This window comes from Rhagoletis zephyria, unplaced genomic scaffold, assembly GCF_001687245.7.
Source record: "Rhagoletis zephyria isolate East Lansing unplaced genomic scaffold, Rhagoletis_zephyria_1.1 Rzeph_scaffold_00284, whole genome shotgun sequence".
In the NCBI taxonomy this organism is placed as follows: Eukaryota; Metazoa; Arthropoda; class Insecta; order Diptera; family Tephritidae; genus Rhagoletis; species Rhagoletis zephyria.
In genome coordinates, this window is record NW_016157368.1 from 273,112 (window position 1) to 286,438 (window position 13,327).

Consider the following 13,327-nt stretch of genomic DNA (forward strand, 5'->3'; position numbering starts at 1 on the left):
ACATATCTATATAAAGTAAACAAGCCCCCCGCTGCATGCCTTTTTCGATAGTTCCGAACTAGTTCTAAATTCGACAAATAAGATCTAGTTCGTTCTGCATCTCTTTTTCTATAGTTCCGAACCAGTTCTAAATTCGTCACTTTAGATGTAGATTTCTGGTGAAAAGAACTGAAAATAATTAGTTTTTTTAAAAGTACCACTTTTCGCCGACTTCGGACTGGTGGGGATCTAGTTCCTATCGGACTAGTTCCTTTTTGGCGATAAAGGCCTAGTACGGAATTAGAAATTTGATTTACCAGTCCGCGGTTTCCCTGCAGGGTACATACATATATACAAGCATACATACTTACACATACTATTTATTTATATTTTATTTTATTATGTTTTGTTTCTCGGTTTCTATGCATATACCCCTAGAAGATGTTGGTAGATAAGTCTATGTATAATAGCAGCCAGACAGTAATGATAAATGTGCTCTGTAAGCAAGCAGATGGTCTTAAAGTTGTCCACTTCAATGCTCGAAGCCTTAATGCTGTAAAGCTTGATTACGTTAGGCACACTTTTGAACATTCGTCAGTTGATGTCATTTGCGTATCCGAAACATGGTTTCATGCAGATATTCTGGATCATTACTACTCCATTCCCAATTACAAACTTCTTCGAAATGATCGTTTGGGTAGAAAGGGTGGTGGGGTATCCATATATTGTAGGAGCTACTTAAATGTTATGATCGTGAGCCATTTATCTGAGAGTGAAATAGAGTATTTGTCTGTCGTTCTGTCTGATACTAATACCAAAGTGCTGGTGTCTTGTGTCTATAATTACAAGAAGAATATTTGTTATCAGCCTTTTTTCGATCACCTTTCTGAACTTCTTATTGATTACGATCATTATATCATCTGTGGTGATTTTAATATAAATTTACTTGTTCGTGACCCTTCTTCGACTCATTTTCTTGACTCTGTTGCACTTACTGGTATGTCCGTCGTTAACACTTTTATGCCCACAAGATTCTCTTGTAATGTCCGTCCTAGTTTACTTGATATTTTTATTGCTCCTCCTTCTACGTCTGTTCTGTTGTTTGATCAAATGTCCTTCGTCTCAGATCACGACTTAATTTTTTGTACGTTCGACCTTAAATTAACATATAATTATCATGCACCGCAGGCTTTTTGCTATCGCGACTATAATGCCATTCGACTTGACGCTCTGTTTTGTGGTCTGGACCAATTTCAGTGGAACTACTGTTGGAAATTAGAAACTACTGACGATAAACTGAACTTTTTAACACATAATATTCTTTCATTTTTTAACAACAACAAGCATGTAACCCTTCGACAAGTCAATTCCAAGTCTTTTTCTTGCCCCTGGTTTACACATAAAGTTAAGTTGGCGATTAAAAATCGCAATGCGTTATATACTGCATGGATAGTGATAGAACTTTTTAGAAAAGTATCGATACTAGTACTCATATAGAATACTCTAAAAAAGTATCGATGCCAGTACTCATACTTGCAAAAAAGTATCGATAATACTCGTACTTCCAAGTATTCTCAAAGCAAACGCAAAAAGTAAACAAAAATCAGATTGCTTTGCTTTTTTCGCCTCTTCGTCTTTGTAAATTAATAGTATTGAATATTTTATAATTGTTTGACGCGTACATGTATTTATAAATAACTTTACTTTGAAAATGAAATGTAAATGTAGAAGACGAGAAGCAAATGTGGTGAAGTGAAGCCCATTCTCTATTGGAAAGATAAGCTCTTTTTTATAGAAATTTTCTTCAAGAATGGGCTGGATTTCACAACGAAGGTAGAATACATGGGTTAACGACGGCTGCCTTATGCTGGAGAGTGGCCAAGTTGTCGAGTCGAAAGACTATCCTCTTCCACGATTCATTATCAAAGGGGAGTTTTTTGAGTTAAGAAAGTACTGAAGTAAATGAGCCTTATGTTCATTTTCATAACATTCATATTGAATATTGAAGTTAATATTCGAACGTTCGCCACAATATTTATTCGGTAATTTAAAAAAAATTTACTTAAAAAAGTTCTTAACTCGTCGATACTTTTCGGCATTCTCGATATTTACTCCGTACTTGTGAAAAGTATCGAGTTCTCGATACCACTCAGTACTCATGAAAAGTATCGATATTCTGTACTCGGTACTCGTATCGTTCCATTACTATGCATGGAAAAGGAGGCCAACTGATCCGAATTGGGATGCGTATAAGCGTGCTCGGAATAAAGCCACCTACACCGTTCAAATTGTCAAAAAGCAGTTTTACACTAGAAAGTTAAACACTCGCGTTGCCCCCCAAACAGTTGTGGTCGAATTTAAAACGGATGGGTGTGACTTCCAGCTCTAACACGTCGTGCTCTCTTGATGCTAATGAGCTTAATGAGTTTTTCACGTCCCATAATATCTCTCCAGTTTCAGGCAGCTTCATTCCTAATGTCACGCCCTCTAATTTCCTCCCATCATCAAGGTTTCAGTTCACCGCTGTGCGAGAGAATGAAGTGGCTAAATGTATTTTCCGAATAAAATCTAATGCCATCTATTACCATATATACTAAGTAGCCTTACACATCTAATAAACCACTGCTTCACTACCTCTTCGTTTCCCAAATCATGGAAGCTGGCAACTGTGACTCCCGTACCCAAAAAACCCGGCGCCACCCTGCTTACAGATTTTCGGCCTATAAGTATTCTGCCCAGATTGTCTAAGGTCCTTGAAATGCTTATGGCACAACAGATAACACAGTTTATCGAAGAGAATAATCTTCTTAACCCGCTCCAATCTGGCTTCAGGGCTGGCCACTCATGCTCAACCGCTGTTACTAGAGTCTTGGATGATGTTCGCCATCAGTTTGATCAGGGTCACCTTACCCTACTGTGTCTCCTAGACTTTTCTAAAGCATTTGACTCTGTCAACCATATCTTGTTGTGTGAGAAACTTAGATAAAAGTTTGGCTTTGGGGATTTAGCAGTGCGATTTCTTAGTAGCTACTTAGGTAATAGAATGCAAAAAGTTATAGTTGATAACATTTTCTCTGATCTTCTGCTCATTCACTCGGGCGTTCCACAGGGTTCCATACTTGGCCCTCTTCTCTTTAGCATGTTTATAAATGATATTTTCAATGCATGCTCACACGCCCGTTTACATGCTTACGCTGACGATGTTCAGCTTTATCTCTCTGATCGCACTAGCATGGTTCATGAAATCGCGCTTCAACTAAATTATGATTTGCATTCTATTCTTAAGTGGTCAAATGAAAACCTGCTTCTCCTTAATGCTAGGAAATCCTATGTGCTTCCAATATGCAAGGATAAGATCCAGCCCTCTGAGGTCCCTCACCCATATCTTGGTGCTGATATTCTTCAATTAGTTGATAAAGTAAAAAATCTTGGCTTCATAGTAAATTCAAGACTGACTTGTGAGGATCACATAAATGATGTAGTTAAAAAAATTTACTATAAGAAAAATATAGTGATTAGTCTAATTGTTCCCCTCATTACTTATTCTGATGTAGTGTATAGCGAACTTGACTCTCAATCATTTCAAAGACTTAATGTTGCTTTTAATTTTGCCACCAGATATGTACATGGGTTAAAGAAATTTGATAATTTAAATACCCTCAGCAACTCGATACTGGGATGCGACCTAAGAAATTTCTTAAAAGCTCGAAATTGCCTTTTTATGTTCAAACTGATTATGTTTAAGAAACCGGAATACCAGTATGAAAAACTCAAGTTCCCTAGAAGTGTACGCTCTTCCAGTTTTATTTTACCGAAATATAATTATCTTAACACGTCGAGGTTATTTTTTGTTAATGCTGTAAAGCTTTGGAACTCTCTGCCAGCATCTTTGAAGAACTCTTTACGTAAGCACAACGTCAAAGGTCTTATCAACGATTATTTTTCTAATAAAACAACTTAAATGGTTATAAAATTTCTATGTTGGTTATTGTTATAACACTGTATAATTATAAGTACTATAAAATTTGTTAATTCCTTGTTATATCTTCTTGTTTTCCTATATTGAATGTTCTTATCCTCTTTATTTCTTATTGTGCAATAAAAGATTTAATCTTAATGTACTAATGTATATACGATATCAAATAAATTGAAATTGAAATTGATGCAAAAAAATGGTATCGTTGCAAAGGCAATTAAACTCCTTTCTTCTGATATGCATATTTGTATACTTCGTATATAAAAATTTGAGAAAATATATGGTACAGCAATGTCTTCATCGGATGAACTCATGGTATTAACTGAAAGGCGTTTGTGTAGCTATCACACCGCAAATGGTATCGCGTGTCGCATCGCATGTCGCATCGCGTATCGCATCGCTCTAATGTGCACTGCGCGCATTTCATGTCGCATAGCGTATCGTATCCCGTATCGTATCGCATATCGCATCGCATATCGTATCGCTCTAATGTGCACCGTGCCTTAGACTATTAGTTAATGATAAAGATTTACATATGCATTCAGTTAGAAGTAGTCAATCATTTAAGCACAAGAGGTAGAAATGACTTACGCCACTTTAAAAAAAAACGGCCCATATGTACCTAAGCGTTTGATATTTTTGCATAGTTGCAATATTTATGACGTTTTCGTTTCTAAAAAAAATGTTGCCTTTTCATTGCCCGGTTCTTAGTGTTTGTGCTTAGTGGACAATGATAAGGTAACAGTTTTCGTTAGAAACGAAAACGCCATTAGAAAGCGTTGGTTGGTTGGTTGGTTTAAGTGGATTGTCACCCTGATGGCAAGCAATTAGCAAGTTTGCCATTTTGATTCCACAACTCGTGCAACCGTCAGCCATTTGGCGGCTTTAATAAATTTCAGTACGTCATACAGAGAGAGGCAGCTGCACTCTGAAATATTCTGCAGGAATGGTTTGCCGAGTGTCTTTAGCCTCGTCCTTGCGAGGACTGGACACTCGCACAGCAAGTGTTCGACTGTCTCTTTTGAGCCCGGGTCATCGCAGCTGCGACAGAACCTATTGAAGGGCAGTCGTATCCTTTTGGCATGTACCCCAAAGGCCCGTGCCCTGTGCACACTGCAGTAAGTTTGTAGGTATTTGTTTTGCCCATTCCTAAGAGAGCTTTGGTTTTGAGTGGGTTGTAGAACACCCAGAACTGCCGGGCAATCCTGTAGGATCCTGTGCAGTTCCACCTCTGCCTGGGCTTCGAATGATAAATTTCGGTAATTTTTTTCTTAATCTCCCTGAGCGAGGCACCCATGTCTACCGCGTGGGACACATCCAGTGCGGAGCTACTCCTTGCTATTTCGTCCGCTGCCTCATTTCTGTAGATGCCCCTATATCCCGGGACCCATATTAGGGTAATTTCGTATTGATCAGAAATATAGGCCAGCTCTCTCCTACATTCATCCATTAGCTGAGATCTAACAGAGTTAGAAGAAAGTGCCTGAATAGCCGCCTGGATATACGAGACCCATCCGTAAAGACAGTAAAGCCCTGCAAGTACCGAAATTTCCCTGATTTCAGTCACTGCGGCTTGGGAATTTCGTGCGGGGTTTATGGTGAACCCAGGTCTTCGACAGGATATAGTCAGTGGGCAGCGCTTTAATTTCAGACGGTATTGCGTTTAGGATGGAACCGTGTTCGAACGGTCTTTCCTTCCAGAGCCCCAGGGCACGCAGTCTGATGGCGCTGTTAGCAGCTGAATTCTCGATGGAGATATCGATAGGTAATAAGTCAAGAAGGACGTTCAAAACGTCGGACAGGATCTCATTGCACCTGTTNTATATGGTACAGCAATGTCTTCATCGGATGAACTCATGGTATTAACTGAAAGGCGTTTGTGTAGCTATCACACCGCAAATGGTATCGCGTGTCGCATCGCATGTCGCATCGCGTATCGCATCGCTCTAATGTGCACTGCGCGCATTTCATGTCGCATAGCGTATCGTATCCCGTATCGTATCGCATATCGCATCGCATATCGTATCGCTCTAATGTGCACCGTGCCTTAGACTATTAGTTAATGATAAAGATTTACATATGCATTCAGTTAGAAGTAGTCAATCATTTAAGCNGAGATATCGATAGGTAATAAGTCAAGAAGGACGTTCAAAACGTCGGACAGGATCTCATTGCACCTGTTATGGTAGCGGCTGATGACCTTTGAATTCCGCCTAGCTTTTTAACTACGTAATCCTTAGTAAGGGCTGGCCACCAGACCAGCGCCCCATAAGAAATTATGACTATAGCTGTGTATACATGGGCGTAGCCTATATATTCAAAAATTGTACCAGGAAATGCTATCTCGATAAAATCATACACTCAATGCTAACAAAATACTTTGTAAATTTTCATAATTAAAAATGTGAATATGTGGATTATCCGGCTCTGTTTCAAGTTATTCTCGCTAACTTCAAAGTAATTCCATTTAAGAAGGGTAAAAACCTGGCTGTAGTCGACAATGAGCGAAAATGGATTGAACGGTAAACTAATAACACTGTGAGACAAATGGTAGGGGTCAGTGATCGGGAAGGGTTCAAACTACCGGGGAAAGTTATATCGGTAAAAAAGAAGTTATACGTGTCCCGGCGTTTCGGTGTTGATTATATAGAAAAACGTCATATGAACAGATTAAAGGAATTGTAATTTTTAATTTTTTTTAAATTTGTTTGAGCAAAATCGGACTAGTGGTTCTCGAGTTATGTCAAAAAAAGACCACCAAAGGGGACAATTTCCCCTATATGATAGTTATATATATATCTCGATTCCTAGACGTGACCCAGCGAAACGCCGGGACACGTATAACTTGTTTTTGACCGATATAACATTTCCCGTTGGTTTCATCCCATCCCGATTTTGACTGTCGCATAGTGTAATTAGCCACGTAGTCTATGGCTTTGGTAATTGCAAATACCTCAGCCTGGAAGACCGAAGCATATTCCCCAAAAGAAAAAGTGAAGCTCATCCCCATTAACTTCGAAAGAATACTCCAGATTCTGACCCTGAGTGAGTTTTGTAGCCATCAGTGAAGATTCGACAATGTGCGAGTGCGGGATCAGTGCTGGAATTAAACCAGCATTCCTCTCAGGGACCCCCTCTCTGTAGAATCTCTTCAACAAAGGTAATGGTGGCGTACTATCATGTAGCATTGAAAAGACACAAGTGCTCAAATATCTGCCGCCGGCAATTACCGCATCGCCTCACTCAGTGTTATACCAACATCCGTTTCTTTTTAGTCTTCAGGTGGCCTTTAAGGCTTCCCCACGTATGATGACACAAAGTGATGGTAAGTTCACCAGCGCGTCAAGAGCACTTTACATTAAAGTAAAATGAATAGGCTATCAAGCAACCATTTTGGTTCTTTACTATCGAGACCAGATGAATTTTCGTGGACCCCCACTTACAACTCGTGGACCCCCATGTTTTTTCACGCCAACGAAGACTACCCTGTCGAGTCTCCCATGGCCCCTTGGGGTCCACCTGGACCACTTTGGGAATCACTGTAGTACACGGAAAATTGTATTTTTTTATTTTTTTTATTTAGAATAACTTCTTGTCCGGCTATTTGGTATACAGGTATGTAGAGCTATGAATTTAAAAAATTCATTAGGTTTTAGTTGAGATATTCGCCTTTGACCACTATGTTCTGTAAATTTCCCAGTACTGCAAAGCTTTTGCCATTCACTTGGGAGTAGCCAGAAGTGATTTGTTTGCTTACAGTCCAAATCGCAGCTCAATTCGTCCGGATAACTATATCCACATATCCCCTGGGTAGCGGCCAAACACCCTTTTGGGAGCGAGCTAATGTGACAAGGCGTATAACCCCGCGTGCGCTGGGTTTGGGTCCCTGCACGTTAAAACACTACCCAATGAAAAAGCCATGCCTCGGATGAATAAATGTCCTCGGGAAAATAAAGACTGACATCACCGCCATCCATGAAATGCGATGAACGGGGAAAGGCAAGGTAAGCGTGGCCGATTTGTCTCATTGTCCGATTTGGCTCATATTCGAAATATAAATATATTGGTAAAGGGTGGGGCAATACCTACTATGGCACAAAAAGTGCTGCAAGGTGGCGCTGGAGTCGAGTTATTGGTAAAAATCGTCAAGTGAAGTCAATCGGAGAAACCAAGGATCAATTTTAAGTTACCACCGTTAAATCAATCACCATAGCGATTGCGGTCCTTGCTTTACGGCGACTAAACAGAATAATGACAATTCTTGATAAATGCCTTCAAATACACTTGTAACACTTCGAATGTATTTCGTCTGAAATAAGTCGATGTATATTGGATTTCTGTGAACTAATAATACTCCTCCATTTTGAAATTGCCACAAGGACGATTCACCATCGGACCAGATAATTGTTGCCACAAGAACTTCTTCACGGACATAATGCTTTCATTAGGTTATTTAAGACGGCAATGGAGGATATGCCTTCTAACGACAACAAAACCAAACGTGAACGTAAACTGTTGGTAAAAACGTTGGACCAAATGTTCAAATAAAAAATTAATTTTGGGCGGGACGAAGCCTGCCAGTTTTGCTAGTAATAACAAAAAACCGATTTGGTTTTTTTTTAACTTGTAACTTGAATTCCAGTTCTGCTTAGATACAAAAATTTAAAACCAAAGGTTTGTCTCTACGGGAAGGCATTGGTGTTATGGAAGAGACTAAAAATAATTAACTCAAATGGAGGATCAAAAATATTTGAAAACAATTAAATTCAGTCTTGAAAAGAAATTAAGGATTCAAATCTTAGTGTAATATAATCCGCATTATTTTTAATAATAGTAAAAAGTGAAAACTAAATCGATGCATTAACACTACTGGAAATATGAAAATTTCGACCTCCGTCCAATCCTTGAAATAAACTGAATAAAAGACAAAACATTACACTGTACTTAGATTTTTGGTTTTTCTTCGAGCATATTTGGAAGCATATTTTCTAATGTTTTAATGTTTATCTAAGCGTTTAAATTTGCTTTTTTCTTACTTATTTTCTTCGGTCCTGCTCATCACACATCACTTTAGTTGAAACACCACTTTGTAGTTTTTCCAGAATACTAGTTAATCAAAGAAATGCAAAAAGTTAACATTTTGTGAGCGTGCATAAATTTTGTGTGGGCATGCATAAACAAAGAAAGTTGTAGGTATTGAGGTAAAATTGTTTTGAAGTTGCACTTATAAGGGTTACAATGATTTGTTTTAGAGACTTGCACTAATGAAGGAATTGCACGAATTGAGGGTTGCGGTTACCGTGCACGCACTGTATATATTTTTCATCGGATAAAGAGAAATTAAGTTACGAACAATTATAAGGCTCAAACTACAAAAAACGCGTTTTTATACCGTAAGTCCAGATTGTGAGGGGGTATTCAAAATTCTAAGTATGCATATTTGTTGTGCATCATTAGATCTATAACTTTATCAGTCACACAGTGTTAATATCCCGACGAAATCCTAGACGGTGGTATCGGATGGGGTACGGTACATGACGGTAGGAGGTTTAGTTTGGGTTAAAGTCTCACACTGACGGGATTAGGCTTTCGATGCTTCCTCCTCGTAAAAAAAACAAGTGCAGTAAAAAGTTAATTATTTAAATCGACGAATAGTTTTATATCCACTTTTGTGAACTTCTATTTATGTGTTTGTGTACAACATACCTCTATTGGTTACAATAATTTTAAGCTATTATACAAATTTTTTAGTAATAATTATAGGCTTTGAAAAAAAAGATATTTTATATGGCCCCCCACCCCTAAATTTCGTTCTGGCTACGCCCATGTGTAGCTGCATAGAGAGCCACCGTGGCCTTCCTAGCACGCTCCTCAATGTTTGGTTTCCAGTTAAGTTTGGGATCCAAAATAACTCCAAGGTATTTCACCTTCTTTGACAGATCCAGTTCCGTTCATCGGAATCTTGGTTTATTAAAATTAGGTAATTTTGTTTTATTTGTGAAAAGCATAAGGTCAGTTTTCTCCGGGTTTACGCTAAGAAAACAGCTTATGGCCCAGGAATCTACTATCCTTAAAGTCCTTTCCATAATTTCACTTATGACCGAAGGAAACTGACCCGATATCAGTATCGCTACATTCTCCGCTTTGATTCTCTGAGAGTCCAGCTTTACCAGTAGTTTGTTTAAGACCATGAGCCATAGTAACGGTGATAGCACTCCTCCCAGTGGGGTGCCTCCCACTGCATATACGGCCGTGCTTTGGTACCCCAATTCGGCATGTATTAATCTGCTCCTTACCAGAGGCATTATCCAAGCCCGGACACAGTGATCAATCCCTGTTTCCATAAGTGTCTCATGGATGGAATCTACACTGATGTTATTAAAGGCCCTCTCGATGTCTATAAAGGACGCCATTGTAAATTGTTTATAGTAGAGCGAGCTCAATTGTATGTATTACTTCATGTAGGGCACTCTCCGTTGACTTCCCTTTCAAGTACGCATGTTGAGAGCATGATAAATTGGACGTCTTGTCCCTAACATACAGATCCAACAGCCTCTCAAACGTCTTGAGCACAAAGGACATTAGGCTTATTGGTCGGAAATCTTTAGCATTGTCATGGCCCCGTTTGCCGCTTTAGGAATAAAAATTACTTTAAACTTCCTCCAGCTTAACGGGACGTGGTTCAGTATTAGGCACCCTCGAAAAATTTTTTCTAGGACTGGAATGACCATCTCAGAAGCTTTCTGAAGCATGACTGGTAGTATTCCGTCCATAACCGGTGATTTATAGGGTGAGAAGCTGAATATAGCAAACTTTACCTTTTCCCTCTACAGTGGCTCCTCTAAGAGGTCCTCGGAGAGGCTTGGTAAATGGTCTGGGGAATCGGTTTTCACTACATCGATTTTTCACGCTAGAAAATGTGTATTCAGAAGGATATCCAGCGACTCCCCGGCCGACTCGGTCCATGAACCATCTGACCTTTTTATATATGTTGGCTGTAAGTGCCCTTTGGCAAGGATTGTGCTTAACCTCGCAGATTCCTTGGTATCCTCGATGGATTCGCAAAATTCCCTCCAGGACGCCTCCTTGCCGTCCCGTATCGCTTTTTTGTATTTCTTTAGGTTCTCTTTGTATAGGTTCCATACCTTAACCCTGTAGCATTCGTTAAAGGATTTTCTTACTTGTTTCCGTGGCGCTGTAAGGTTCTCATTCCACCAAGATGTGCGCGCTTTCTTGCCATACCTCAGAGGACAAGCCTACTTAAGGGCTTTTCTGCTTTGGCGTCCAGTTCGCCCCTTGTAGGAATGTCTTCAACTGGTAGTTTCTTCAATTCTTTTCCAATAACCTTTTGAAATAAGTCCCAATCTGTTTTACGAGGGTTTCAAAAAGGAGGAGGCGTATCCGTCGCAATATTTAACCCGATGGTCCGAGAGGGACTCGGACTTAATCCGGATCAACTGCAGTTAATTCCCGAGTTGATCCAGATCAACGCTGCCGTCTGTTTATGCTTTTAGGTCTATGACCTCTTCCCAACCGCAATAATCAGGGGTGCTAGGAAATATGAAGGTGGGAGCTCTACCTCTATTACAAATCCTAAACATAGGATTAATAATATATTGAAATAGTGACTCACCTCTTTCGTTGGTTCCCGAGCTGCCACATAATGTATGTCGTGAATTGGCATTGCAGCCGAGTAACACTGGACTAGCTCCTACTAGCCTTTGTAAAGTGATGACTTCCTGTGGCGGACACGGCCTGTCGTGCGCCGTGTATACGGATGATATAAGACAGCTTTGCTTATTCATCAACTCCAAGTTGACGACTGTAGTATCCGGTGAGCTGAAATTGGAACATAAGAAAGCTTTAATATGTTTTTTAACCAATACACATGCGCGGGGTTTACCTGATATACTAATGTAGAAGAGGTTATAGCGAGCGTCGGTGAATCCCTTTACCTCTAGGTCCCTTACCCAAGGTTCCTGTATCAACGAGATGTCCATGTCTTCCTCCCTTAGGAAGACACGGAGCTTGTCCGAGGCAGCCTTGAGTGCCTAAGATTTGCCTGGACCACCTTCATCGACTTTCTCGGCGTTGGTAACTGGGTCTGTGCCTGCCAGCACCTGGTTGGCACCTTCAGCGACCTCTTCGTCCGCGGTAACCTTGAGGTTCATATCGCCCAACATCTGGTTGGAATCCTCGATATCAGCCTCTGGAATCGGCTCATTGGAGCGGAATATTTTCAGTTTCGCTGTTCTCACTCCGAAGTGCAGCTTGTTGTCCATTTTTTGCAATGGCTCAATACTTTCTTTGTTAAGCCTCAGAAGGTACAAAGAACTCTTCACGCCCTCTAGAGGCTTTTCTGCACGAATGACTATTAAGTCAATCATGGGTATTTCTGGAATCTGCCGTTGCAGGAAACGGATCAACTTGTCGCTGTCCATAGTCATCTTCGGCAGCCAAATGCGGGCCCTGGGTTTCCTAGGTACCTCCTCGGCAGGGATTAGTTTGAACGCGTACTCCTAGAATGTTTGATGCAATACCCAAATACTTTTCCACGCTTTTCCATCTATGTATGTACTTAAATAAGTGCAGTCACCCTGCAGGGAAACCGGGGACTAGTCAATCAAATTTCTTGTTCCGTACTACATCTTTATCGCAAAAAAACGAACCAGTCCGATAGTAACTAGAGCAATTAAATCTATATGCATTTAATAATACTTTAGCATGTACATATATGATAAAGTAACTTAAGGTATGTCGAAAAAAAGCTTGATGCAAAAAAAATTAAGTAAAAAAATTTATTTTCTGGTTCAAAGCAGTGATGCCAGATATTCTCTGCTAAATTACCCACGGAAATCGGGGAAAAAATCCCTCAATTACCCACATCTTAAAAATTTATCCCACAAAATTCCCAAACAATTCAAAACATGTATTTCAGTAGTAAAAAAGTAGCATTCATATATGTACTTACTTCGTTACATTAATATACATATACGTATAATATTCTTTCGAAATGCGAAGATCGGTAGATTACGCACTAAAAACCTTAAAGAATTCTGGAAATTCTTAAAACTACCACTGTTACAATTTATTTGCATTGTCTAAGCAAATATGATTTTTGTTGACTTTAAAGCTGAATCACTTACATTTTTTTTTTGATTCAAAAGCAACCGTTATTTTATATACATACATGTACTATTTAACTTTTCATCAGATAATTTGGGCTGCTTTTTACATTAAAACCCAATTACAATTGGAAAGATTCATTCTTAGTCAGCGCTCGAATTGGTTAAAGTGAGAAAAATTTCCAAATTTTCCTTTTTTTAATACTTATACATAGCTTTACTCCACATCACAACTTCAGAACGATTA

The 13,327-nt window shown here is 39.5% G+C and overlaps 1 protein-coding gene across 1 annotated transcript; it reads right to left on the reverse strand.

Moving 5' to 3' along the window:
* Positions 1-201: 201 nt before the first annotated feature.
* LOC108358687 (uncharacterized) lies at positions 202-11,973 on the reverse strand. Its single transcript, XM_017610139.1, has 2 exons — positions 11,589-11,973; positions 202-815 (listed from the first exon to the last, which is right to left on the reverse strand). The coding sequence occupies exons 1-2, from the start codon at positions 11,953-11,955 to the stop codon at positions 742-744; spliced, it is 441 nt and encodes a 146-aa protein (XP_017465628.1). The 5' UTR covers positions 11,956-11,973; the 3' UTR covers positions 202-741.
* Between the last annotated feature and the right edge of the window lie 1,354 nt (positions 11,974-13,327).